Genomic DNA, 27,623 nt, shown 5'->3' on the forward strand with positions numbered 1-27,623 from the left:
TGAAGCTACTCTAAAGCTTTATTCCTCAGGAAGGCGGTTGTCCATCAGTAGCGTTCCCGTTTCTTCCGGATCACCTTCGGCTTGATGTTCATGCGCCTCCAGACGGCTGCGGTGCTGCGGTCCAGTTTGGTGACACCGCTGAAATCGAAGGACTTCAGCTGGGGCAAAGTGGACAGGACGTAGCTCCTAGGAGAAGGAAGGGGGCCGAGAGAGAAGCGGTCAGTCCCTTGCTACGTGGGAAGGGCCCTTGGAAGCCCTCGAGGGTTGCCCATTTGAGGGCGCCAGAGGCAGGGAAAGCTGCTGTCCCTTCTTTTGGGGTGGGGGGTGGGGAGGGCAAAAGGGATAACCAAATACAGGTAGTCCTTGACTTACAACAATTCATTTAGTGGCCGCTTGGAAGCCAACGATGGCATAGAAAAAGTGACTTAGGGCTGTTTGTCACATGACCGTTGCTGCATCCCCATGGTGATGTGATCGATATTCGGACGCTTGGCAAACCGGTTCATATTTATGACGGTTGCAACATCCCCTTTTGCAACCTTCTGACCAGCAAGGTCAGTGGGGGAAGCCAGATTCACTTAACAACCACCTAACTAACTTAACAACGGCAGCGATTCCCTGAACAAATTGTGGCAAGGAAGGCCATAAAATGGGGCAAAATTAACAATGGTCTCAGTGGCAGAAATTTTGGGCTGAATTGTGACCAAAGACTGGACAGCCACCTATCCGAAGTGCTACGGGGTTCTGCTTGAGCAGGGGTTGGTCTAGAAGATCTCTGAGGTCCCTTCCAGCTCCATTCTGATTGGTTCCTAGGCTAGCTGTCCCCAAACCTTGTGAGCATTCCTATAGGGCTGCATCCCCCTTCATCCTCTCTGTTTGGCTACTAGCCAGAGTGAGGTTGTAGTCCAGCCTCTTACGAAGAGCAGAAGCTGCATTTACATAGGAAGACATCCTTTGGAGGTCCCTTTTCCACCTGGGATCCAGGTCAGTTGACAGAACAATTAACCAGTGGAACTACAGGCCTCCAGAAGTTGTCGAGGGGTGCTCCATCCCTAGAGGTTTTTAACTGGACAGCCATTTGTCTAGAATGGTAGAAGGTCTGCTTGAGCAGGGGTGGGTTGGACCAGATGACCTCCAAGGTCCCTTCCAACTGTGTTATTCTATGTCAGTGATGGTGAACCTTTTCGGCACCGAGTGCCCAAACCAGAACCCAAACCAGAGCCCCGGAAACTCAAAAGACCTGCTGGCTGGCATACGCGTACGCCGGTCACCTGTCTTTAGGTTTCCGGCACGCTCATGTGTGCCAGCCAGCTGGTGTTCAGGTTTCCGGGGCTCCAGCATGCACGAAGACCAGCTGCACGCCGGGAACCAGAAGAGCAGCTGGTGATGGTGCATGTGCCCACAGAGAGGGCTTTGGGTACCACAGGTTTGCCATCACGGTTCTATGTTCTAGGATGGACCTTATGGGGAAATGTCTTGAGGAGGGAACATGACTTGGGCAGGGGCTGGATTAGAAGATCTCCCAGCCCTAGGATGCTAGGAGGTAGAAAGATAAGATAGATTCAACAGACAGATAAGATAGAGGGTGGATGGATGGATGGATGAGGTTGCCTCCAGAAGTTGCAGGTGCTCCATCACTGGATGTTTCCAAGAAGAGTCTGGACAGCCACCTGCCTGGAATGGTACTAGAAGACCTTCAACATCCCTTCCAATTCTGTTTGTCTCAAGGAATCCTTCCAACCACAAGCTAAGAGGCGTATTTCTTCCTCTTCACAAAAGAGATGAAAGGTCAGTTTCTCTAGTGGGTTGGCAGAGGTCCAGGAAGAGCCGAGAGAAGACGTTGAAGAAGCTGGCCCGTCCAGTTGGACTTCCTGCGTGGCCTGGAACCAGCTCAACCCTTAAGAGTGGATGGATCCTGGAGACCAGGGATGGGAGAAGGGAATGGGTGGGGCAGGAGTACCAATAGATAATTGAATGAGGGAATAAGTCAGGTTCTCCTAAACGATTTAGGATTAATTTTGCCCATTTCAATCAGAAGTAGTAGTAGAAATTGTAATTTACGTGATGAGTCATTGCTCCAATCAGAGCCTACTTAGGGCGTTGTGTAACCTTGTGTTCTTGCAAGTCTTGTGAAATTTGAGTGGTTTCTTTCCATGACTCTGGAAGAAAAGCCAGGCTTTCTGCATACCTAAGACTGGCAACAATTTGTCCAGATTTACTAAAAACTCAAGATGGTGCCACCAATCTAAGGTGGCATCCTTGTCTTGAATCTTGAATCTACTGCAGAGAATGGAAGCGGATCAGGAAATCCGCCAAGGAAGATGGGCTGAAGAGTTCCGGTGGGGGGGAACAACTTGTCATTTTGCTGTTGGGGACTGGAGTCTATCAAACCCAAAAGGAAGCACTGGATTCAGGCCTGGAAGATTCCCAGCAAGGGGGGTGTATTTATCCATTGAAATCAACCCCTTGGAGGCAGAGAGAGAGTGTGGGACATGCTTCTCGCTGGGCAGATTCCAGAATGGAATTTAGATGTTTTAGTGCAAAGTTTCTGGGGTTTGGAGAACACCCGCTTCAAATCCAGAATAACAGGGTGGTAAGGGACCACGGAGGTCTTCTAGTCCAGCCCTCTGCTCAAGCAGGAGACCCTAGTTCATTCTGGACAAGAGATTGTTGTCCAATTTCTTCTTAAAAACCTCCAGTGATGGAGCACCCAAAACTTCTGGAGGCAACTTCCATTCCACCAATTAATTATTCTGCCCATCAGGATATTTCCCCTTAATTCTAGATTGTCTCTCTCCTTAACTAGTTTCCATCCAATGTTTCTTCTCGATTTCTGGTGCTTGGTTGACTTCCTCTTCTTGGTGGCAGCCCATCAATCAATCAATCAGAATAAAGCTGGAAGGTCTTCTAGCCCAACCCCCGGCTCAAGCAGAAGACCCTGAATAATATTCCAGACCAGTGGCTGTCCAGTCTCTTCTTAAAAACCTCCAGGAATGGAGCATCCTCAAATATTGGAAGATTGCGCTCTCATGTCATCCCTAGTCCTTCTCTTAGTTAGACCCGACATTCCCAGTCCTTCCAGCCGTTCTTCACATGTTTTAGCCCGGAGCAAAGCTTCCAAGCTCCAAGCGGTCACCTGTAGCCCTTTTCCTCTTCAATGGGATTTCCGTGCAGGGTCAGGTTGCGCAGGTGAGGCAACACAGCCAGCTTGTCCACTTCAGAGAGATGCTGGATGCTGTTGCCGTGAAGGTTCAAATTCCGGAGGTTGTAGTAGGTGGTCAGCACCTGGGAAGAAGTGGGCAAATAACAGGGAGGTTGGTTTTAGTTTTAGTTTTACGGCTTGGTTGTTCCTTGTTGGCTTTTCTGAGCACCCGTGAAGGGCTGTGCAGGCTGGTCTGCCGGTCCCTACACTCCCCCTCCCACCCCTGGCTATTAAGGGTGGTATTTATGACTGTCATAAACCAGTCCTGGCCATCCGGTCTCCCTCTGTCCCCCCCCCACCTCCTCTGGGGTGGGTCGATGCCTGTGCTTTGTGGACTCGATGTTTAATTGAACGAATACAGAAGGTCCTCTACTTGCGACCACAATTGACCCCAAAGTTTATGTTGTTCAGTGAGAATTTGTTAAGTGAGTTTTGCCCCATTTTACGACATTTCTTGCCACGGTTGTTAAGTGAATCTGGCTTCCCCACTTGCTTGTCAGAAGCAGATCACGTGACCCTGGGATACTATGACAGTCATAAATGTGAGTCGTCTGCCAAGCATCTGAATTTTGATCACGTGACCATGGGGAGGCTGTAGGGGTCGTAAGTGTGAAAAAAAGGTCCTAAGTCACTTTTTTCAGTGCTGTTGTAACTCTGAACAGTCACTAAATGAACTGTTGTAAGTCGAGGACTACCTGTATTTTAATTGGCCAAGTGTGTGATTAGACATCCAAGGAATTTGTCTCCAGGACAGAAACTCTCATACACGCAAAGAAACAGAATCATCATCATCCTTATCCCAAAAGGGAGAAGTAAAGAACATAAAAGAAGGATATAGAATAATATCACAGCTACAACAGATGTTATTATTATACTACAATATCATAGCAGAATAATAAATATGACAAATTCCTTGAGTATCAAATCACACTTGGCCAATAACGAATTCTATCTTTATAAAATGCAGGTTGTCCTCAACTTCCAACAGTTCATTTAGGGACTGTTCAGATAGAACAGCACTGAAAGATGTGACTTATGACCGTTTTTCACAGTTACGACCAATGAAGCATCCCCATGATCACGTGATCAAATTTCAGATGCTTGGCAACTGACTCATATTTCGGATTGTTGCCATGTCTCGGGGTCATGTGATCCGCTTTATGACCTTCTAACAAGCAACAGGGAAGCCAGATTCACTTAACAACGGAGTTACTAACCTACCAACTGCAGTGATTCACTTAGCAGCTGTGGCAAGGAAGGTCATAAAATGGGGCAAAACTCACTTAAATCTCTCACATAACAACAGACATTTAAGGCTCAGTTGTGGTCATGAACTGAGGATTTCTTCTATTACAAAAAGTAATATATAGCATACTATGTAATATATATATAATATAATGTATATAAGAATACACAGACACACACATATAAAACAAAAAAAAAGGTAAAGGAATCCCTGTGGATTTTATTGCGCTGGTCCTTGCCGAGTGTAGAGGGTGATACTCATTTCTGTTTCATGGCCATTGAGCCAGCGCTGTCCGAAGACGTTTCCGTGGTCCTGTGGTCAGCATGACGACACAGAACGCCGTGACCTTCCCACCCAAGTGCCACCTATTTGTCTACTCGCATTTACGTGCTTTCTAAGTGCCAAGTAGGCAGGAGCTGAGGCAGGAACAGGAGCTCGCCCTGTCATGCAGCGCTCAGGTCTTGAACCCAGGCTACTGACTTTCCAATTGACAATCCCAGCGTCTTGACCCCTGAGCCACTGCGTTGCCCCATAATAAATATTAAAACAAATGATAGCATGTTATCATATAATAATATACCATTGTCCACACCGTTAGGAAATTAAGGAGAAACTTCCTAACAGGGAGGACAATTAACCAATGGAACAGCTTGCCACCAGAAATCGTGGGTGCTCCATCGCTGGAGGTTTTTAAGATGAGACTAGACAGTCACTTATTCGAAATGGTACAGGGTCACCTGCCTGAGTGGGGGGCTGGACTAGAAGACCTCTAAGGTCCCTTCCAGCTCTATTCTGGTTTTGATTCCTATTATATATTCTTAGTTAATATATAGGCACGAGTTTAGAGTTTAGGGCCGGGAGGTGGCTTAGAGTACCGGGTCGATGCTGGGCAGGTCATTGAAGGAGAGGTCAATCCAGTAGATGTCCAGGGGATATTCCAGCAGCTTCTCCATGATGTCTGGGAAATCTGTCAGGTCATTCAGGGTGTTGTTGTTTAGCCGAACGGCCTGGGTCAGCAGGCGGCCCCCCTCCAAGCGCCGGATGGGCCTGAGCCCAGGACGGGGCTCCTCCGTCAGCAGGTCTGGTGGGGGGAGCAAAGAGGGCAGAGGGAGGGCGTCTGCTGTGCCAAGAGTGACTGGGCACAGACTGGCAGCTGATGCCACCTGCACAGGACTCACAGCTCTGGAGCATGCGCAGAGTGCACTTCCCATTGTTGGGAAGCTGCTAGGCAAGAAGCCTATGGAAATTCTCAGCCATCCAGGTCACGGTTTTTCCCCAAAAGGCAACTGGACTTTCTTGTTGTTGTTTTTTCTTCCTTGAAAATGTTTCATTTCTCATCCAAAAAGCTTTTTCAGTTCTGGAGAAGTTCTGAAGTTTTTGGATGAGAAATGAAACATTTTCAAAGAGAAAAACAAAGAAGTCCAGTGGCCTTTTGAAAACAAAATAAAAGCACTTTTGGGTTGGTTTTATCACTCATTTCAAGAGACACACAGAAGAAGGATCTTCTCTTTTGGCCAAGCAGCAATGGAAAAAATATTTTTATTTACTTATTTATGTCTCACCTTTATTATTTTTACAAATAACTCAAGGCAGCAAACATCTCCAACATACCTTCCTCCTCCTATTTTCCCCACAACAACCACCCTTAGAGGTGGGCCGAGAGAGAGAGGGACTGGCCCAAACTCACCATGGACTAGAAATCATGACCTCCTGGTAATTGGCTCAAACCCTCCCAGCTGGCTTTCATGCCTAAGGCGGAACTAAAACTCACAACCTCCTGGTGATTGGCCCAAACTCACCCAGACAGCTTTCATAGCTAAGGCGGAGCTAGAACTCCCAGTCTCCTGGCTCTAATGGCCCAGAGTTTGAGCAGCAGCAGTGGCACATGGATTTTCTTTAAAAGTGTGCCCCTGTCTGCAGAAGATGCGTCGGTGGCGTCTTCTAATATCCACTATCAAAACCCAGAAATAAAAAGGGCGCCAGGCAGGGGGATGTACCTTGCATGAAGCTGATGCCTCGGAAGGAGAAGTCCAGCGGCGGCGCCTGGAGGGAGGCCTTGGTGTAATTCCAGTGCACACATGTCTTCCCAGCTGTGCTGACAAAACACAACGGCACACGGCCAGAGATTCGCACGAGGCTGAGCCCGGGAGGACACCGGAGCTCTGTCGACACCTTCGACTTTGGGGAAGGGGATTCTGGCCAGAGGGAGGGGACGACCCAGAGAATGGCCCCCCCTCCAGGGAAGGGATGGGCTGGCCACAAAAGTGGCAGGAGGGCCACAATGAGGCCTTTGAAGCAGAAGTGTATTTTGCTTCTGCATTGCATGACACCTGCTGTGTGGCCATCTTGATTTTTCTGACCACGTGCTGTGGACAGCCCTGTTCCACCATGGAAACCGAAACCAAGCCACAGTACATCAGGGTACTGTGTCCTCTCCATCCTCTGGAGCCATAACCTGCTGCATCATGTGGGGTGGCCATAAATAACTCAGGGGTTGTGCAAAGGAAGTTTGCCGTGTGGAGCCAAAGGGCAGGAGCAACCGGAGCTGAGCTGTGCCAGCCGTGGAACACCTGTGCCCGACTGATGGCACCAATTGAGGGCACTGTGATAAATCCATAAAGGATTGGACCAGATGCCAGGCATGTCTCGGGAGCTCTGGTGTCGAGGGGGAGGAGGGGAGGGAAGAGGGAAGGAAGGAAAAAACATAATTCCTCACGCTGGCTGAGGAATTCCGGGAGTTGAAGTCCACAAGTCGTAAAGTGGCCAAGGTTGGAGACCCCTGCATTAGATGTGGGTGCCTCTCTTCCCCCTCCCTGCCAAGAATGCTGTGTCTGGAGATGAGAGATCCAGGCTGTCGCTCAGCCACACCCACCTGTTCGCTGGGGAATTCTGGGAGTTGAAGTCCATCTCTCTTAAAATGGTCCCGTTTGAATACTCCTGCTTTAAAGGCTCCCGATGAGATGGATGGTGCTTCACGCCATCCTTCTGCACCCCACCAGCCCCAGATACTAATGAGGGCTGCAAAATTTTAGCCACTTGCTTTTGCAGCCAGAGGTTTGCGGGGGGTGGGGGGGAGAGGGGAAGCGGGGGAGACACCTTTGTTTATGATGCAATTCCATTGGGGTGTATCATTTCTCAAAAATCATACGACGGCAGTTCTATTGTGTAGGAGATCTGAATGCGAATCGTGGTATTCTCCAGCTGGCCATCATCCCTCTCCTTTCCCTGCCCTGCCATCTGTTCAGCTTAAATTGCCGTATTATTTTGGGAGGTAAATGCTCCTCCTTCTTGCCTAGGCCTGATCCTTGCTCTTACCCCACAGCTGGCACTGATTCTACGCCAGGAAAGAAGACGCCCTCGGGCAACATTGGCAATGGGGGCAGAGGCCCAAGGAGCGGCAGAGGCAGGGTGAGAATATAGGAGACACAGAGCAGGGATTAGAATAATCCATGGTGCTTCTTGCAGCCTTCTCTGGTGAGGCTGGGAGAAGAAATTACCCACCTGGGAAAGGAAAGAGCGGAGCTTGCCTGGAGAAGAAATGAAAAACGGAATTAACACTGACAGAAGACAATAGTTACAGCTCAGGACGGAACTGTGGGCTCCTTGCTGCTCTCTGAACTTGGGGTTTTTCTTGCAGATCTTTCATGACCCAACTAGGGAACATCATCAGTGCTAGAAGGAAGGAGGGGTTTAGAGGAGGAGGAGGAGGAGCATGGGGTCCTTGGTGCTCTCTTGAGTTTGGTGATTTTCTTGCAGATGTTTCATGACCCAACTAGGTATCATCATCAGTGTGAGGGAGTATGGGATTTGCTCTCTGTTTATATACAGTAACTTGTCCTGTCAGTGGGGTTGTGATTTTCTCCTTGGACCTTCCTTCATTAGAGTACTATTTTCTGCTTTGTTTGTCTGGTGCTAATCCCTGCTTATCTGGGTTATAGGCTGCAGATAAGATCCTTTCTCCCTTTTGGCAGTGATAGTTACCTAGATGGGCCCTGAAACTTCTGCAAGGAAACCACCAAGCCCAGAGAGCAGCGAGGACTCCACAATCTTCTTCCTCCTCCTCTTCACATTGGGGATGTCTCTTAGTTGAGAAGTGAAATGTTTGCAAGAACCCAGTTTAGAGAGCACGGAGGACTCCACAGAATTAACACCAGGAAGTACAAGAGTTACGTTGCAGTCCCAAACTGGACTCCAACTTCCATAAAGCAGGTGAGTTCCCGGGCCCCGCTGGCAGGGATTCCGGGCACGGTGCCCTCTGCACAAGGCTCTCCCTTCCTTCAGTTCCATTTGCCAGCCAAAGGGAGAGAAAACACCAAATGCAGGAAGGGTGGTTACAAGGAGGAGGTTCTATCCTCCCTAGCAGCTGAAGAACTAATGAGTGGAACCTTTACAATGAGAGATCCATTCTAAAAATAAGGAGGAAACTTTTGGTTGTGAGAGCTATTAGGCTGTAGAACAGCCTGACTCATGATGTTAGGTTTTTAAGAAGAGATTGGACAATCATTTGTCTGAAAGGGTATAGGATCTTCTTGCTTGATCAGGGGGTTGGACTAGAAGACCTCCAAGGTCCCTTCTAGCTCTGTTATTCTGTTACCCTAAAGGGCTGGCTGGTGGAAGGGGGACCAAGGGACTTGGGCCAAGTTCAATTAACTTCGGGGGTTTTGTGAATCGCTGGAAGTGGGAGAGTTTATAAAGCTCTTAATTCACCATCTTCATCGTCATCACACAGATGCAGAACTGCTGGCGGCCCAGAGCCCGGCCTGCCACCCTGCGGTCATGGCGCTCCTTTCGCAGCCGGAGGGGGGGGGGTCTTCCGAGGGCTCCCCACCCACTCACCCAAGATCAAGGGGGTGTCGGAGCCCACGCCTGCTACCCCGCTCTGGGGGATCCACAAGTGTTGGGAGTCGTAGTCCAGCTCTTCCAGAGGGCAGCGCTTTGGGAAGCCCCGCTTGCGGTGCTCGGATCGGGCGCAGAGGGTGGCGACAACCCCCTCTTTACCTTACGGGGGATCGGGGCCCCCGGCGCACGCGGGGAAGCGTGCAAAACAGAAGCGACCTTGCACGGGTTGCAGCTCCGGGGCTGCTTCGGGATCCGGGGGGCTCCGCGCAGAACGGCGCGCCCCCCACTCAAATCCGGACCGCTGGTCCCGGGGAGCGCGCCTTCCTGCCCTGGCTGCGGCTGGGGAGGATGGAAGCAGGAGTGCAATCTGCAGCGGGGGTTTTCCCCACCTTTCCGACGTGCCCCTGCCCCCCACGGCCGCCCCCAGCCTTGCAAACGCCCCCCAGCCGCGCGCGCGCAGACCCACCATCCTCGCCCGGCGCCCGGCTTCGCCGCCTCACATTGGAATGCGGAGGCGGGGCGTCGCCAAGGCAACAGCAATACAGCTGCGTTCGGAAGCGGGGAAAAAAGAGAAAAGAAAAGCGCTGGCCGCGCAAGGGCCGCCGGGAGTTGTAGTCTCTCCGCTCCCCCAGAGCGGAAGCCGGGCGTCTGGGCGCGCGGGGCCTGCCGGGAGGCGTAGTTCCGGGCCGCGCTCGCCGTCGTCGCTGCCTCCGCTCCGGCCGCGGCCCGCGGAGAGGCCCAACTCGAGCTCGGTGGGGCGCGGGAGGCTTTGACTGGAGCCCGTGCGGCGTCTCCACCACCCCCGGGAGCCCGCCGGTTAGCAGCGGCCCCCTCCGAGCGGCCGGCCTTGCCCGCCTCGCACGACGGCCCTGCCAGGTGGGACGGCCGAGCAGGTAGGCCTCTGCTTGGGGGGGGAGGAGGGGGGTCCCTTAGGAGGGGGATCGGGGTGTGTGTGTGTGCATGTGGGAGGGGGAGGTATTGTGTATGCGTGTATGCCGTCCTTCGGTCCAGCAGTGGCCATCCCGTGTCCGCGTTAAGCGTGTCGTGCGAACGCGGCTGTGCGAGATGCGGGTTTGTCCCCCCCCTCAATAACCCGGGCTGGGGAGGGGGCGAAAAGAAAGACGGGGATCCGGGGGGGAGGAGGCGGAGGCGGGGGGGGGGCTCGGAAGAAGAGGGAGTGGGTGGGGTGGGGGCTCTTTTCCTCCCTCCACCCCCCCCAACGATGCTTTGGGTGCCCTTCTTATGGGGCGGGGGTCCTTCATTTGCTCGAAGGCGGGGGGAGCGTCGGGAATTCTGTTTTTGGGGATCCTTCATTTTTCCTTCGGGGTGCAATTCCACTTTTGGTGGGCGGCAAAAGACCCCCAATTTCTGCCCCTTGGGGTCTGGCAACCCCCCTCCCCTGGGCAGCCTCTTTCGCCTCTGGGCAGATGTGCCACCCCCACCCTGCAGGATCCATGACGGTCCTTAACAGGAGTCGCCAGAACTGGGATGCTGTTGGTGTGTTTGGGTATGTTGGTGTAATGGGTGTGTGGTGGGGAGGATGTGATGTGTGACTTGGAGGCTGGGCTGCCTCCTCCCCCTCCCTCCCCTTCCCCAGTTCCCTTCCTTGATGCCCTCCAAGGCACAAAACCTCTCTTTGCTTTTCGCTGCCAGGTCCGGTCTCCAGTTGTCACTGTGTGGTTGTGTTCCCAGGCGTGCTAAGTGGGGAAACTTGGGTCGCCAGGACTTGTTTTATTTATTTATTCATTTATTTATTCCATTAATTTGATTTCTGTAGCCGCTCACTTCAATCAAGGACTCTGGGTGGCTTCCAGGTTCAAAACCATGAAAAAGATAACAAGAATTTTAAAAACACTAAAAAACACCCCAAATAAATGCACATTACAGCTTAGGGATCTGGGATCCAAGTCTTTCTGGTGGAGATTTCGGGGCTAATCAGTTGTGTTGCAGCTTCCAGTGTGTCTTTTGGTGTACCATGCACCCGATAAAAAGACAGAAAAAGGAAAGGATAAGGAGTATAATAATATGACATCAATTTCTCAAGAACACCTGTGTTCATTTGGCTGCTTTCCTTGCCTGCTTTGTTATGTCCATTTTAATTTCAATATTTATCACTTTAATAGTTCATGTTTTTGTCTTATTGCTTTTACTTAGTTATAAGCTGCTTAGAGTCAATTCATAGCAATATGGGCGGCATATAAATTTCATAAATACTGCTAGAAGCTCATGATTGAATTGTGGGTTCAGTGGTGCTTGGTTGTTTTCTAGCAGATGTTTCATTACTTAACTAGGTAACATCATCATTCTAGAAGGGAGTAGGGTAAAAAGGGAGCAAACTATTCCCTTCTGGCACTGATGATATTATTACCTAGTTGGGTCATGAGACATCTACAAGAAAACTACCAAGCTCAGAGACCATGAAGGACCTCACAGTCTTCCCCCCCCCAACAACGCCCCCCTTCCCCCCTTCCTTCTAGCGTAGATGACTTGAAATTAACATTTCGCCTAGATTTTAAAGGACACAATAAAATAGAATTTTTGTTGCTAAACGAGCAAAGGCTATTATGTGAGTTGTACCTGGTTTAACTGGTTGAGCATTAACAAGATCGATGTTCAGATACCCGTGTCTAGGGCCTAGGCCATCTAACCATTGAAACCATTAAAACCAGGTGCAATTCACACAATAACCCTTGCTCCTTTAGCAACACAAAATTATGTTCCCAATTATGGCCATAAATCAAAGACGGCCTGTATTGCCTGTGGGTGCTCTTTCACCCCCTTCTTGTCTGGCTGGCCTTCTCAGTTGTAGCCTCCCCCACCTCCTCCCGAAATTAATGTGATAAGTGGAAGTTGCTGATCGCTGCCTTGACCTTGTTGGGAGCCGGATGTGCTGTGCCCCCTCCCCCACTTTACCTGTGGAGGCAGGCAGAGCCGGCGACAAACTCAAGCATCGGACGTGTCTGTGCAAGCTGGATTGGTGCGATGGGCCGTGTTGCTTTCAAGTCAGGAAATGTGAAATCTTTTTCCGGCTTGTGTCGCTGGGAGACCCACCCGGAGGCTTCCCAGGGATCTTCCCCCTTTGAAGAATCTGGATCTTTGGAGCTGCGTTTGGAATCTTCTTTCCCTCTTGAAACCTCTGTCCAAATGTCCTCTTGGATGAAAAAAACGCTTGGCTTGGTCCCTCGTCCTGGGCGGAGATCAAGACGTGCCTGGAAGACAGCCCGCTTCTCCTCCTCTTCCAACCCGCCTTTGCCCTGGAAGGCTCCTTCTCTTCCTAGAAAGTTCGGTGCCAATGATGTTCTGTCAATAGAATAGAATAGAATAGAATTTTTTTAATTGGCCAAGTGTGATTGGACACACAAGGAATTTGTCTTGGTGCAGATGCTCTCAGTGTACATAAAAAAAAAGATACCTGCATCAAGGTACAACATTTACAACACAAATGATGGTCAATATATCAATATAAATCATAAGGATTGCCAGCAACAAAGTTACAGTCATACAGTCATAAGTGGAAAGAGATTGGTGATGGGGACGATGAGAAGATTAATAGTAGTGCAGATTCAGTCAATAGTTTGACAGTGTTGAGGGAATTATTTGTTTAGCAGAGTGATGGCCTTCGGGGAAAAACTATTCTTGTGTCTAGTTGTTCTGGTGTGCAGTGCTCTATAGCGTCGTTTTGAGGATAGGAGCTGAAACAGTTTATGTCCTGGATGTGAGGGATCTGTAAATATTTTCACGGCCCTCTTCTTGATTCGTGCAGTATACAGGTCCTCAATGGAAGGCAGGTTGATAGCAGTTATTTTTTCTGCAGTTCTAATTATCCTCTGAAGTCTGTGTCTTGTTGGGTTGCAGCAATGTGAATTGCTTTGAGGGGAGAATTGCCTTTGATCTGCTGTGGAGATTCTCAGCCATCCACCAGGTCACGGTTGTCGCAAAGGTGCTTTCCTCACCCACCCACCCCCCAAAAGGCAACTGGGCTTTTGTTTTTCTTTGAAGACATTTCGCTTCTCATCCAAAAAGCTTCATCAGTTCTGACTGGTCAAAACTTCAGTCAGAACCAAAGAAGCTTCTTGGATGAGAAACTAAACATCTTCAAGGAAAAACATTTGGGGAAAGAAAGCCCCTTTGGGACATTTGATCTGCTATTTCTTCTTGGAAAATCTCTCTGGCATTTGAGAATGGCAAGAGGACTGAGTGGCGGGTGGCCAGTGCAAAAAGCGAATACTGCAGAATGGCCATTTAAAAAAAAAAAGATGTCTAGTAACGCCTTTTCCACCCTTTATTAAAAGGCACAAGCTTTTACCAGGCGCCTTCTGTTGTTGATAGACTGGAATGTTTCACATTTTCTCATTTGTGAAGTGTGCTGTTTTGTGAAACAGATTCTATTTTGGTCCCCTCGGAACAAAACTTAGTGCAGCAAATCTCCCTGGGTTTGTATATTTTTATTTATCGGGGTTCTTGGTGCTCTCTGAGCTTGGTTGTTTCCTTTCAGACGTTCCATGATCCAACTAGGGAACATCATCAGTGCTAGACGAGAGTGATGGTTGCTCTTTTTTGATATAAAAGTAGCTTGCCCTAGAGAGCAAGTCCCCCTCCCTTGTAGCACTGATGATGTTCCCTAGTTGGGCCATGAAACGTCTGCAAGAAAAGCATCCAGCTCAGAGAGAATCGGGGGGCCCCATATTTCAACCCCAAGCTGCAAATATTCTCTATGTCAGGTTTAGCTGTGCACTGTGTGTGTGCAAGCCTTGCCTAGTTGCTGTGTCATAAACCGACACAAGGCTCACGTGAGGTGGGTGGGTGCATCTGTGGCTGTGCTGGTAGAGTTGTGTTTCCTTAATGGATGGGCTGAGCCCCATCATTAGCCAGGTTGGCGGTTAGTCTCCTGGAACAGGGGTCTCCAACCTTGACAACTTTAAGCCTGGAGGACTTCAACTCCCAGAATACCCCAGCCAGCAAAGCTGGCTGGGGAATTCTGGGAGTTGAAGTCCACCAGGCTTAAAGTTGCCAAGGTTGGAGACCCCTGTCCTGGAAAACTCTGCCCCAGAGTTCTGTCCGGTTAGTTTGGTGCAGGGCTGAACAACTGCGGCCTCTTTTCAACCAGTGGACTTCAATGCCCAGAATCCCCGGCTGGCTCAGGAATTCTGGGAGTTGAAGGCCGCAGGTTGTCAAGTAGTTGCCCAGCGCTGGTTTTTGTTGAGATATTGTTGTCCCAAAGGGTCAAGTCTTAAAGCTGCCAAGTTTGAAGGCCTCTGATTTTATTCTCTTTGAGGTGGTCTTGTTGAGAAAAGGAGAAAGACCTTGACAGACAGCCCCCATCTTCCTCCTCCTCATCCTCCTCCTCTTCCTCCCCCTATTTTTCCTGTGGCCGATCCAAGAGGGAGGAACTTTCGCCTGGCCTGCAGCGTCGAAGGAAATAATAATAATAATAATAATAATAATAATAATAATAATAATAATAATAATAATAATAATAATAATAATAATAATAATAATAATAATAGATAACTGAATCAGTATCCAGGCCGAATTAAAAATTAACCCCAGAGGCAAAAGCAAACATAAAGACGGAGCGGGGTTAAAAGCCAGGCTGGCTCTTCTCCCAGCTGGGCCGCTTTCAAGGCCTGCGGACTCCAACTCCCAGAACCGCCCGGCCAGCCGTGCGGGGGCAGAGCAGAGCGGGGGAATTCTGGGAGTTGGAGTCCGCGGGCCTGAAAGCGGCCCAGCTCCGAGAGGCCCAGGCCTGCTCGAGAAGCCCTTCTCGGCTGAGCGGGCGGAGGCCGCCGCCGCCACCTCCTCCTCCTCCCCCCCCCCATCCGGGCTGCTCGGCGGGGCGAGGCCGGCGGCGTCTGCGGGGCGCCTTGAAAAGGCCTGACGTCCGCTTGGCTGCCTGCCGGCCCGGCCTGGGAGGCGGAGCGCGGCGCAGCGCCTCCCGCCCAGCCCGGAGCAGCCTTCCCGCCGCCCGCATGACGCCTCGACCGCCGGTAAGCCTCCCGCACCGCCGCCCGGGCCCGGGACGCCGCCCCGCTGCCCGGACTAGGCCCGGCTTTGTTCCCGCGGCTGGAGGCCCGCTTGGCCCCGCTGCCAGGGAAGCCTTCGCGGCCCGCTTGGCCCCGGGAGAGCCTGAGGCCCACGCCGAGAAATCCCCCATCCCGCCACCCCCGCGTCTCCCTGCCCGCGTTGGCCGAGCGCGCTTTGCAATTCGCCCCCGGCGCCGTTTGCTCGGCCCCAAATAATGCTCTTTTTTTTTCTTTTTTCTTGACAAAAGCCTGATGGGTTTCGGGGGTTGCATGGAGGCTTTTAGGGTGGTGGGTCGGTCGCCGATGTCCGGCCTGGGTTTGGCGTTTTGGGGGCATCCATGGAGTCCTTTCCAAGGCAGATGCGGGTGTTGGATGGGGTCTCTGGATGGAAGCTCCTCTTGTTGTTGTTCTTATTCATCATCATCATCAGTGGAGGTTTGCAAGAAGAGACTGGACAGCCACCTGCCTGAAATGGCCTCGGCTCCTGCTTGGCCAGAGGGTAGGACTAGAAGACCTCCAAGGCCCCTTCCAGCTCTATTCTGGTTGATCGATTGGTTATATACCACCCCATTGTGCTTCGCAGCCCCTCTCTGGGTGGGTTTGCAACATAGAAGCCTTATTGGCATGTTGCCCCCCACAATCGGGGACCCCGTTTGACCGGCCTCAGAAGGATGGAAGGTGTTTCATGTAGGGTGAGCAAATACAGCACAAGGGTAAACATAACACCTGTAACGGAAGGCTGAGTCTATAGTAAATAGCACTTAGACTTATATACCGTTTTATAATGCTTTACAGCCCTCCCTTGAGTTTTGTTTTAAGCTGTCCTGCTCCCAAAACTGGGTGCTTCACATTTAAAAACAGTTTTTTGCTACGCTTGTGAATTTAGTTTCAAATCTGCAGAAAGCCACCACTATATTGTTGTGCTCTTAACCATACACATCCCTCACTGGATAGACTGATAACTAGGCAGACGTACCTTCCTCTGAATTTTCCACTGTAACTGCACATAGTCTTCAAGCTGTGACTACTTACGGTAAATATATATTTTTCTTTAAAAAAAAAAAGATTTAAAATGCCTTCAGTGCCGCAGGGCTCAGTAAGGCAGTAACCTTTTATGTTTAAAATTCCAGACTTCCATCTTCAGAGCTGCTTTTCTTTTTTTGGAGTAATAGTACATATAATTACAGTGGGAATAGCTGTCAAATGGAAGTAAATCAGTGGAGATCCCATATTCCATTGGCTGGGTTATTGCATGTCGACCCCTGTCTTCATGTCATCGTGTGAGTGGCCCACTTGAAAAGTTACACAGCTAGTCCTCCACTTACAACCATTTCATTTAGTGACCATTTGAAGTTATAGTAATTCACAACTTAGTTATGATGGTTTCAGTATTCCTGGCTCATGTGATCCCCTTTTGTGACCGGACAAGGAAAGTCAATGGGGAAGCCACTTAATTATGTTACTAACAACGGCAGAGATTCACTTAACAACCATGTCGAGAATGGTCATAAAATGGGGCAAAACTCAAGAGATATCTTACTCGGCAACAGGGCCTCTGTGGCTCAGACTGGTAAGTCAGTCTGTTATTAACAGCAGCTGCTTGCAATTACTGCAGGTTCAAGTCCCACCAGGCCCAAGGTTGACTCAGCCTTCCATCCTTTATAAGGTAGGTAAAATGAGGACCCAGATTGTTGGGGGCAATAAAAGTTGACTTTATATATAATATACAAATGGATGAAGACTGTAAGCCGCCCTGAGTCTTTGGAGAAGGGTGAGATATAAATGCAAATAAAAAAAAAATGTTGGGCTCAATGGTGGTCGTAAGTTGAGGACTACCTGTATTCTCACTGCTGCTCCAATGGTTGTATACAACCGGAGTATCGGCCTGGAGTCTTAGCGTCCCAGGTTGAGCTGTTTGCCATAAATCCTCCATGCTCTAAAAAGCCATTTTAGGCTCCCTGGGGAAACCATCTGCAGGCCTTCCCACACAGCTGCTCTTGATTGACAGATGTTTGGCCTTGTTGAGGTTGCTCCTCCTAGCAGAACCAACCAGCCATTAACTTCTGGCTGTTACCTTCTGGGGCTGCACTGGATGCAGAAAAGGGGGACACAGATAGTCCTTGACTTATGACTGCAATCGAGATCAGGATTTCTGTTGTTATTCACTGAGTCTTGCATAATTTTACAATCATTTTGGCCCGTGTTGTTAAGTGAATCGCTACAGTTGTTCCGTGAATCACGTGGTCATTAAGCGAATCCAGCTCCTCCCCCCCTTGACTACACTTGTCAGAAGCCAGCCGAGAAGGTCCCAAATGATGGCGATCATGTGACCCCAGGAGGCTGCAACCATCATAAATATGAGCTTGTTGCCAAGGGCCTGAATTTTGATCAAGTGACTGTAAGGATGTTGCTACGGTCATAAGTATGAGAACTGGTTGCAAGTCCCTTTTTTTCAAAGTGCCATTGTAATTTCAAAGTCACTAAACGGATTGTTATAAGTCAAGGACTACCTGTAATAATACTCTTAGATTCCCCCAATCCCAATTAACAGACTAATCGGACAGTGTATCTCGGTGAAGAAGGCTGGAAAAATTAACTCAGGTTCTTACTTTTGCCTAATCCTTTGCATGAAGATCCAGATTGTTGGGGGCCACAGGCTGACTCAGAACTTTAGAGAGGGCTGCTGCAAAGCACCGCGAAGGGGTATATTTGAATTTCCGCTTTATGGCGAGAGCTCCTGAAAAGTTTGGAAGCCCATCCTTTTTCCCTCTGCAGTCCAGCTGGCAGGCGACGGTTCTCCTAAGAGGGATTTGAGAGTTTTCCTATCGGCAGCTTGGAAAAAGGCACCACGGACGGTGCTTGGCGGGTCCATTAGCCGTAAGACCCAGTGTTGTTTTGCAAACTGTGTCCCTTGAGCTCAGCAATTTGGAAGATGCCTGGACTTCAACTCCCAGAATCCCTCAGCCGGCATGTCCACGCAATCCTAAAAATTTGCTGAGTTTGACAGGCGCTGCTCTAGCTGTGGTGTTAAACCTAGTGCTAGCCTTAATTCTGTTTAAAATATGGTCTCCCTCTGTGCAAAGTTAGGAGGGGGTTCACTTGTGGGGTTGATGCCTCTTTGAATTGCAGTGTTGCGTCTTTTTTGTTGCTATTGTTTAAACAACAAATTCTGTGGGTGCAGCATTTCACACTGAGAAGCTTTCAGAAAGGTCTGCCTGGTTCTTCCTTCCTGGGATCTGGAATTCTCTCCCTGCCCTGGGCATTGGGGTTCTCTGCCTGCATGCCTGGCCATTTGTGAGGAGGGGGACTTCTCGCCTACTGACTTACTTGTAGGGTAAGGCATTTCTCTGAGGCCTGGGTTAGGCTCTGGGAGGTTAATCTGAGTGGCTTCCGGGGCGGGGGGGGGGATACAGAGAGTCCTTGATTTACAACCAGTTGCTTAGTGACCATTTAAATCAGGGGCGTCGAAACTTGCCAACTTTAAAACCTCTGGACTTCAGCTCTCAAAATTCCCCAGCCCACCACGCCAAAGTCGCCAAGGTTAGACACCCCTGCTTTAAAATTACAACCGACTTCCCCAAAAATACAGCCAGTCCTCGACTTACAACAAGTTCATTTAGTGACTGTCCAAAGTTATAATGACACTGACAAGAGTTACTAATTCAAGAACTGCAGGGATTCACTTAACAAATGCAGCCAGAAAAGTCACAAAATGGGGCAAAACTCACCTAACTAATTCTTTGCTTAGCAACCGATATTTTGGGCTCAGTTGTGGTCGTACGTTGAGGATCGCCTGTACATAAGCTTCAGTACATAAGCTGATGCCCCCTCCCCCTTCATATTCGCATGATCGTCCTTCTGGTGTTCCACGTTTATTTATGTCATTTAGATGCTGCCCGCTTCCTCCTCTTTCCAGCTCCAGGTTGGCGGCCGTGGGCAGCCTCAGGTGGCCTGGGGACCACGAAAGCGAGGCCTCTGAATGGAGCCCCGTTTCAGATGATTTTTCTCTTCTCCTCTCTGCCCTTGTGCAACCCTCCTGGACGTATTTTGAAGATGGCCCTGAAAAGCGTCCTTTACACTGTTGTCCTCTTGAAGACAATTACTATGAAAAGGTAGTCCTCAACTTATGACCACAATTGAAGCCAAAATCGATGATGTTAAGTGAGAAATTTGTAAAGTGAGTTTGCTCCATTTTACAATTCTTCTCGCCACATTTGTTAAGGTGAATCAGTGCAGCTCTTAAATTAGTAACCCGGTTGCTAAATGAATCTGGGTTCCTCATTGACTTTGCTTGTCAGAAGGTCGCAAAAGGGAATCACAGAACTCTGGGACGCTGCAACTGTCATAAATGTGAGTCAGTTGTCAAGCATCCGAATGTAAGTCACGTGACCTTGGAGGTGCTGCAACAGTCATAAGTGTGAAAAACGGTCGTAAGTCACTTTTTTTAGTGCCTTTGTGACTGAATGGTCACTAAATGAACGGTTGTAAGTCGAGGACTAACTGTAAGTTTTCTGACTCGCAAAAGAAGCAACACCGGTCCATTTTAATATTCCTCCTGCTTGAAATAACCAACCTGAAAAAGAAAACTACTTCCCAAAGGTAAAACAGCATGGCTGAAAAAATAATCGATGTGAAGAAGGATTTGTTTGAGAGATTAAAAGTCTTTTTTTTCTTAAGAGCTAGCTTAGTCATTTCTCTTCCTGTTCCTTTTCCTTATCAGGCCTCTAGGATCTCTGAATTCAGAGAAGGATGCATAGGAGAAAGTGGGCAAAATTGCTTCCATAATGAGAATTTTCACAAATATTTTATTTTAATTTTTTTGGGGGGGAAGCTGGCTATTCAGTAGGTGTGAGGGACGACTGCTTTCCGTTCTTTTCTTCGGTTCCTGGGATTGAAAAACAGGAGCAAAATTTGGCTTTTAGGTTCTTGTTATTTTTTTCATTTCTCAAACCTGCAAAATACCTCAAGATTTTTAAAACAAAACAAAACAAAGAACATTTCATTGGAACATTCCAGTTGAGAGACTTGGTTTCAAAATGAAAGCAAAACATTATTGCTGCTGTTGTTGTTGTTGTTGTTGTTATTGTCATCATCCCCATGGTCACATGATCCAAATTCAAAAGCTTGGCAACTGGCTCAACTGGGTTGCAGTATCCCAGGATCATGTGATCCCCTTTTGTGACCTTCTGACAAGCAGAATCGACGGGGAAACCAGATTCACTTAACAACCATGTTACAACTTAACAACTGCAATGATTTGCTTAACAACGGTGGCAAGAAAGGTCATGAAATGGGGCAAAACTTAATGAACGTCTTTCCTAGCAGGGCTCGTCGTAAGTCAAGGACACCCTGGGCTTGTATTTGTCCTGGGCTCCTTTCCCCTGGTTGGGGACTGTGACCCCAAAGGAGCAGCGAGAGGAGTGCCTAGAGCAGCCTGCTTACATTGCCGCAGCAGTGAAGTTTTGAAAGCAGACTGTCCACACAGCATTTTGAAACTTAAAGCTGATTTTAGTTGCTGCCTGGGGTTACGTATTGTTTTTTCTTTGCTTTTCATTTTAATTGACCCACCGGGAATTAATTTTGTTTGCATTGGTGGATGAACTTAGTAAATAAACATAGGAAGGAATAGACCCAGGAAGAGCCGTTTGAACGCCAGATCGTTTCAGAATTTCTGGATTTGCTCGGTTAGCAGTGTTCGGATTGCAAATATAGCTGGCGTGTGATGCCTGAACATTGTGCTGCGCCAACAATTCCTCTTTCTGGAAAAATGGAATGAGAAACACCAGGCCTAAGAGCGGAATATTGTGACATGTTGGCTGTGTTCACCCGAGAACAAGACAGGCGAGGTGCCTGCTTGGTTAACGTTAAGGGGTTTGCAATAGTGGTGAATATCTGTAGCTCAGGTGGAGGAAGAGGTGGTGGCTTGGTCTCCGAATGCTTTGTTATCAGGCTAGGTTAACATCTTCAGCAGAGTTTAGATTAGAGGTTTAGGAGTTTCAGCTCCACTGACGATCTTACTCAGCCTGGTAACGAAACCAACCCACAAGCTCGGAGAACAAACCTCCACCCTCATTGGTAGGGAAATCATCTAACAAGGAGTAATTGGTGCTCTCTGAACTGGGTGGTTTCCCTGCAGACGTTTCATGACCCAAACTAGGTAACGGCATCAGTGCTAGTGATGATGATACCTAGTTTGGGTCATGAAACATCTGCAGGGAATCCACCCAGCTCAGAGACCACCAAGGACCCCCTCATTTCAATCCTGAGCTGCAAATATTCTCCTTCACTGGAATCATCTCATAACCCAGAAGAACCAGGGAAGCAACCAGTCTTCTTTCTATGGGGGGGGGGATCCAACTTGGCAACTTCAACACCCAGAATTCTCCACCCCCCCACCCCTCTGTTGGTTCACCCGCCTCTGCTTCTTTATCAGTGAAATATTTATGCAATCCCATCTTGAACAACAGCTGCCGCCACCGCAAGCTTTCCGGAGCAAGCGAGATCCGGTGACCCTTATTCCAGCTTTGGTTATTTAACAGCTGAGCGGCTGCAGTGCACAGGGCCGGAGCTAATCTTATTGTGGGTCTGGAGGTTTTTGTTTGCAAACCGGGAGCAACAGAGCTGCTGATTGATGTGTGTGCTGGGATCACAGCCTGTGCTGAAAGAAGGGCCCCGGTTATTGGTGGCTTAGCGTCATGTGGGGATTCTGCCTCCGAGTCTCCATTCAGCTTTCCTAAATCAGGGCTGCCAATCTTGGCAACTTTAAGACACACGGACTTCAGCTCCCAGAATCCCCCAGCCAGCATGTCCGACCTTGTACAACTCCCAGAATTCAGTGGTTCACTTAACAATTGTAGCAAGAACGGTCATCTAATGGGACAAAACTCACTTAACAAATGTTTTGCTTAGCAACATAAATTTTGGGCTGAATTGTAATTGGAAGTAGAGGAAGAAACTGCAGTGCATGTGGTCCTTGACTTACAACCTGTCGTGTCCCACTCCTCCGCTGACGGCTGGGTCAGGGAAATCCGAATCAGGCTTGCCTCTGCAGCTCTGCCCAAAGTCCTAGCAAAGTCCTCAGAGCAGGCAGGAGACCAGAAAGTGACTTCAGCAAGATAAGTTCGACTTTTGCCTGACTCAGAGACTGCCAGAAAGCAGATCCTTTATATAGGCCATGGGGTGTGGCTCCATGACTCAGCACTCATTAAGGCCTGCCCCTCCCTTCCCTCTGTTGCCTCCGCCTCTCCAATCTTCTGATGCGAGGGTCACTCCAGTCAGCAGCTGTTGGGAGTAAACCCTCCTCAGGCTCACCTGCTGTGGAGGAGGGGGAGGGGTCTAGCTGCTCCGTTTGCCTGGGCATGGAGTCAGGGCTGGGGCAGGGAGATGCTCCTTCTTCTGCAGTTTGTGTGGGCATGGAGCCAGGACTGGGGCCGGGAGGCATACATTCCTCAGTGTTGGGGAGCAGGTAAGAAGGCCCCGGCTGCTCTGAGGGCGGGCAAGACACAACACAACCATTCATTTAGCAACCATTCTAAGTTCCAAAGGAACTGGGAAAAGTGACTTATAACCAGTCCGCACACTTACGACCATTACAGTATCATCACAGTCACGTGATCACAATCCAGGCGCTTGGCAATTAGCCTGCATTGATGGCAGTTGCAGCGTTCCGGGGTCTTGTGCTCCCCTTTTGTGACCTTCGCAAGGTTGGTAGAAGAGACTAAAAATCCCCTAAAGCCGGGTTTCTCCAACCTCTTGCAACTCCCAGAATTCTCCAGCCAGCCATAAAAAAGAGAGAGAAGGTTTGTAGATCAGGGTTGAACTGTGGACTCCTTGATGCTCTGAGCTGTGCTGTTTCTGTGCAGACATTTCATCACCCAACTAGGTAACACTATCAGTGCTAGGAGGGAGGGAAAGTCTGCCCTCTGTTTATATACAGTAGCTTGCCCTGCCAGTTTACGCTGTTGTTTATATTTAAACGATTTCCTGAGAAAAATGCGAGGAAAGCTCCCCTGCCTGGAAGGCTTGGCTTGATCCCAGGGATTCTTCTAAGGGACCTGCATGGGCCTTCCAACCTTTGCATTTTCTACCTCTATGTCAGTATTCATTTTGTGAACCATCTATGATTGAATCTATATGCCGCAAAGGAACCAGACGATCCTTCTGGAGAGTTCTGGGTGCAGCTTTGCCAAGGAGCAGCTGGTTCTTAGAGACCTTGGGACGGTGGCCAAAGCTAATGGAGGTCAGAGTCCAGGGGCCGGGCCCACGATGGAGAAGCTTCACGCTGTCTTGCTGGATGAGATGATGTAAAATTACACCAGAAAGATAATTAAACTGCCTTCAGTTGTGTTTTTTAGGGAATGTAAGAGTGCAGGATGTGTGTAGTGTGCCAGTTTGTCAACACCTCACATGCCTGCCCTTTGAATAGAAAAGGATTTGCATGTCATAATTAACATACACACACACAAACCCGTCACGTTAACTCCACATGTACAAGTTGCGCCTTGCGTGACATGTTTTGGCAGCTCATCCTTAAACTGGTTGGTTGCATCTCAGGAAATTGGAGCCATGCGCACCCTCCAGGTGTGAGTTTAGATTGCCTTAACTTTTGCATAAAAAGAAGATAAAGGCGCTTTAGCTGAATGTAAGAATTAGTATTTTGAATTTTAATGGGTTATTTTTAAATGGGAGGGTGGTGGAAGCCATCCAAGATCCTGGGCCAGATCAAAGGGAAAAAGTTGGCGAGCAGCACAAATTCCTCCTAATTTGGGATTAAGTTTACTACAGCTTTTTTTTTTTCTTTTCAAAATGAATTGTGGTGTGATAAGTTGTGTGCTTCAACCCCAGCCACTTTCAAATGAGTGAACTTCAACTGGCTGGGGAATTCTGAGAATTGAAGTCCACAGATTTTAAAGTGGCTGAGGTTGAGAAAAATGCAGTATTTCAGAGAATTTTCTTTTCTGATCTGCTGGCACTTATTTGCCTGGGGGCTAAAGTGTCAGTCACATTTTCTCTTCCCAGGCTGAAGAAACATTTTCCATGGTTGAAAACAATTCCTACTCCACGTCATTTCAAAGGCTGATTATTGTTCAAAAGTAGAACATGGAACAAACAACGGTTTAGGCAGCATCTTAACTGCAGTTTTACCGCAATGTTTTTATACTTGGCAACTTTAAGACGTGTGGACTTCAACTCCCAGAATTCCCCAACCTATGGCTGGCTGGGGAATTCTGGGAGTTGGAAGTCTATGGGTCTTAAAGTAGCCCAGGTTGCACAGCCCTGACCTAGACCCATTGAAGTTAGCTTCTCATTGTGGAGGAGACCTCCCCTCCTCCTCTGCCTAGATTTTGTGGGCCCCTCTTGCAGGCTTCTATTTGGTGCCCTATTGTTCTGTTTTAAAATAAAAATTTTTTGCATAAAGTTGAACTTGTTTTGCAAGAGGGGAATCTATTATCATGGCACTAGATTTGTCAGTGTCCAACTAGCCAGGATAATACGTGTTTTGCCCTTTGTTTTATTTTAATTCACTGCTTTTTTCAATGTTTTTGTTTTGTCTCCGTTTAATTTTTTTTCTTTTGAATTTTAAGATTTCGAATAAAATAAAATGGTTAAAGTGAGGGGAAAAAACACGATAAAGTGGCATAAAGTTTATATCCCAGCCCTTGGATATATGGCTGATGGTTGATGCCACCTACCTGTAGCAAGTTGAGTGTCCTTTGGTGCGAAGGCCCTGTGACCCCTGGAACTGTTTTAAGGCAGCGGGATTAACTTCAAGCAGCCTCCGTAGTAGCCTTGGTTTCCTCCGGTGGGCTGGTCTCTGTCAGTGACATTCCTTGGAAACGGCTCTCCCTGCCTCTCTCAGTTTGGCCTGCGTGCAGAAAAATGAAAACCAAGGCAGACTGGCCTTACCATGTGTTACTTCTTTGTCTAGGATGCTACAGTACAATCCAGTGCAAAGAGCTGGCTGCTTCCCCTTCCCCACATCCTTCCTCTGGCCCCAGTCAATCAATCAATCAATCAATCAGAATAGGGCTGGAAGAGATCTGGGAGATCTTCTAGTGAAGTTCAACCCCCTGCATTGCACCAAGACAAATTCCTTGTGTATCCAGTCACACTTGGCCAATAAAAAGAATTCTATTCTAATTCTATTCTATTGAGCAGGAGACACGATCTCCTTTCAGACAAAAACTCTACAGTACTAACCAGAGCATTCAAAACATTTGCCAGACCCATTCTTGAATACAGCTCATCTGTCTGGAACCCATACCACATCTCTGACATTAATACAATTGAACGAGTCCAAAAATATTTTACAAGAAGAGTTCTCCGCTCCTCTGTAAACAACAAAATACCTTATTCCACCAGACTTGAAATCCTGGGATTAGAAAACTCAGAACTCCGCCGCCTCCGACAAGACCTGTGTTTAACACACAGACTCATCTATTACAATGTCCTTCCTGTTAAAGACTTCTTCAGCTTCAATAGCAATAATACAAGAGCAAACAATAGATTCAAACTTAATGTCAACCGCTTCAATCTTGATTGCAGAAAATATGACTTCAGTAACAGAGTTGTTAATGCTTGGAACACACTACCTGACTCTGTGGTCTCCTCTCCAAGTCCTAAATGCTTTAACCAAAAACTGTCTACCATTGACCTCACCCCATTCCTAAGAGGACTATAAGGGGTGTGCATAAGTGCACAAAAGTACCTACTGTTCCTGTCCTATTGTTTCCTTTCAATATATGTTCATGTATATAATGTTACGACAAAATAAAAATAAAAAAAGTGGCTGTCCAGTCTCGTTTTAAAAACCTCCAGTTATAGAGCATCCACAACTGCTGGTGGCAACCTGTTCCACTGGCTAATTTTTCTGCCAGGAAATTTCTCCTTAGTTCCAGGTTGCTTCTCTCCTGGATTAGTTTCCATCCGTTGCTTCTTGTCCTGCCTCCTGTTGCTTTGGAGAATATGTTGGCCCCTTCTTTCTTTTGGAAGCCCCTCAAATATTGGAAGACTGTTATCATGTCACCCCTAGTTCTCCTTTTCAGACATTCCCAATTCCTGCAACCGTTCTTCATATGTTTTAGTCTCCAGGCCTTTGATCACCTTAGTTGCTCTTCTTTGCACTTTTTCCAAAGTCTCAACATCTTTTTTGTAATGTGGGAACCAAAGCTGGATGCAGTATTCCAGATGTGGTCTTACTAAGGCTTTATAAAGTGGTACTGAGACTTAGTACCTCCCTTTTCTCCCATTGCTCGCCCCATATACACACTGTGGAATTGTGAAGATCGAGGCTGGAACTGCTTAAAAATCTCTTTAAAATCTCAGTTGGCGAATAGCAAGAATTGGCCACAAAATGCAGCCGTTAATGAAAAAATGTGTCTTTGAATCTGGTGGGTGTTTCCAAACAGTTCTTTGTGGGCATGCTGTGTGTGTGTGTTCTGTAGTGCTAGCAAGTCTGCCTCCCCCTTCCTGGCCTCTGATTGCAGAGCCGCTGCTGCGTAGGACTTGTGTAAAGTTGGGGCATCCCTCAAAGCTGAGCTGCTGCTCTGTGGTGCAATGTGACTTTGTGGCTTGAAAAGAAATCCAGGGTGGTGACAGAGGCAGAATGCTGAGAAAAGCCTTCACGCAAAAGAGGATCCCCAATTGTTTGGGTTGAGGTTTCTAAGGCTTCCTGGCAGATTTGGAGCAGTTTCTCCAAGAGCAAAGGGCGTTGCAAGCCACACGGGGTGGGGGTGGGGGTGGGGGCGTTGCAGAAGAAAACAGTAGCCACGTGCAGTTGTGTTCATTGCTGCCTTTTAAAATTTCACCGGGGGGGGGGAGGTAAAATCCCAAAGAAACGTGTGAGCTGCTACAAGTAGTCCTCAACTTACGAGCCTCAATGGAGCCCCAAATTTCTCTTGCTAAGCGAGATAATTCTTAAATGAATTTTGCCCCATTTTACGACCTTTCTTGCCACAGTCGTTAAATGAATCACTGCAGTCGATAAGTTGGTCACACGGCTGTTTAGTGAATCTGGTTTCCCCGTTGACTTTGCTCATCAGAAGGTTGCAAAAAGGAATCATGTGACCCTGGGACACGCCGGCCGTCATAAATATGAGCCATCCAAATTTTGATCTTGTGACCATGGGGATGCTGCCACAGTCATAATTGCGAAAATGGTCATAGGTCACTTTTTAAAAAGTAAGGTCAAGTGGTCACGAAACGATTGCCTGTATAGTCTTGAGTCATTCATTGGAAGTGGGTGTAACTGGGCACACCTGGAATCCTGCATCCAGTTTTGATCACCACACTATAAAAAAAGAGGTTGAGACTC

General features: G+C 48.3%; 2 protein-coding genes across 12 annotated transcripts in view; one reads left to right on the forward strand and one right to left on the reverse strand.

Annotated features, from left to right (window-relative positions):
- Positions 1-9,864, reverse strand: LRRC51 (leucine rich repeat containing 51). 5 transcript variants are annotated; one of them, XM_058185298.1, is made up of 6 exons: positions 9,754-9,864; positions 7,950-7,975; positions 6,446-6,543; positions 5,324-5,415; positions 3,137-3,285; positions 1-186 (listed from the first exon to the last, which is right to left on the reverse strand). In XM_058185298.1, exons 1-6 carry the CDS (start codon positions 9,754-9,756, stop codon positions 45-47), a joined length of 510 nt encoding a protein of 169 aa, XP_058041281.1. In that variant the 5' UTR covers positions 9,757-9,864; the 3' UTR covers positions 1-44. The 5 variants fall into 5 exon arrangements, with proteins under 5 accessions (XP_058041281.1, XP_058041278.1, XP_058041279.1 ...); XM_058185295.1 differs by having other exon boundaries at positions 5,324-5,529; XM_058185296.1 differs by having other exon boundaries at positions 5,324-5,529; positions 7,545-7,975; positions 9,754-9,805.
- A 78-nt stretch (positions 9,865-9,942) lies between these two features.
- The window catches only part of NUMA1 (nuclear mitotic apparatus protein 1), a 47,644-nt gene continuing 29,963 nt past the window's right edge, over positions 9,943-27,623 (forward strand). For 5 of the 7 annotated variants that reach the window (XM_058185241.1, XM_058185246.1, XM_058185244.1 and 2 more), the window contains exon 1: positions 9,943-10,180. The gene's annotated coding sequence lies outside the window, so the exon portion shown is untranslated. Of the gene's footprint in view, positions 10,181-15,040; positions 15,275-19,400; positions 19,423-27,623 lie in introns of those variants that run through there. The other 2 variants (XM_058185242.1, XM_058185243.1) reach the window with 2 other exon arrangements.

Source organism: Ahaetulla prasina, chromosome 5, assembly GCF_028640845.1.
Source record: "Ahaetulla prasina isolate Xishuangbanna chromosome 5, ASM2864084v1, whole genome shotgun sequence".
NCBI lineage: Eukaryota > Metazoa > Chordata > Lepidosauria > Squamata > Colubridae > Ahaetulla > Ahaetulla prasina.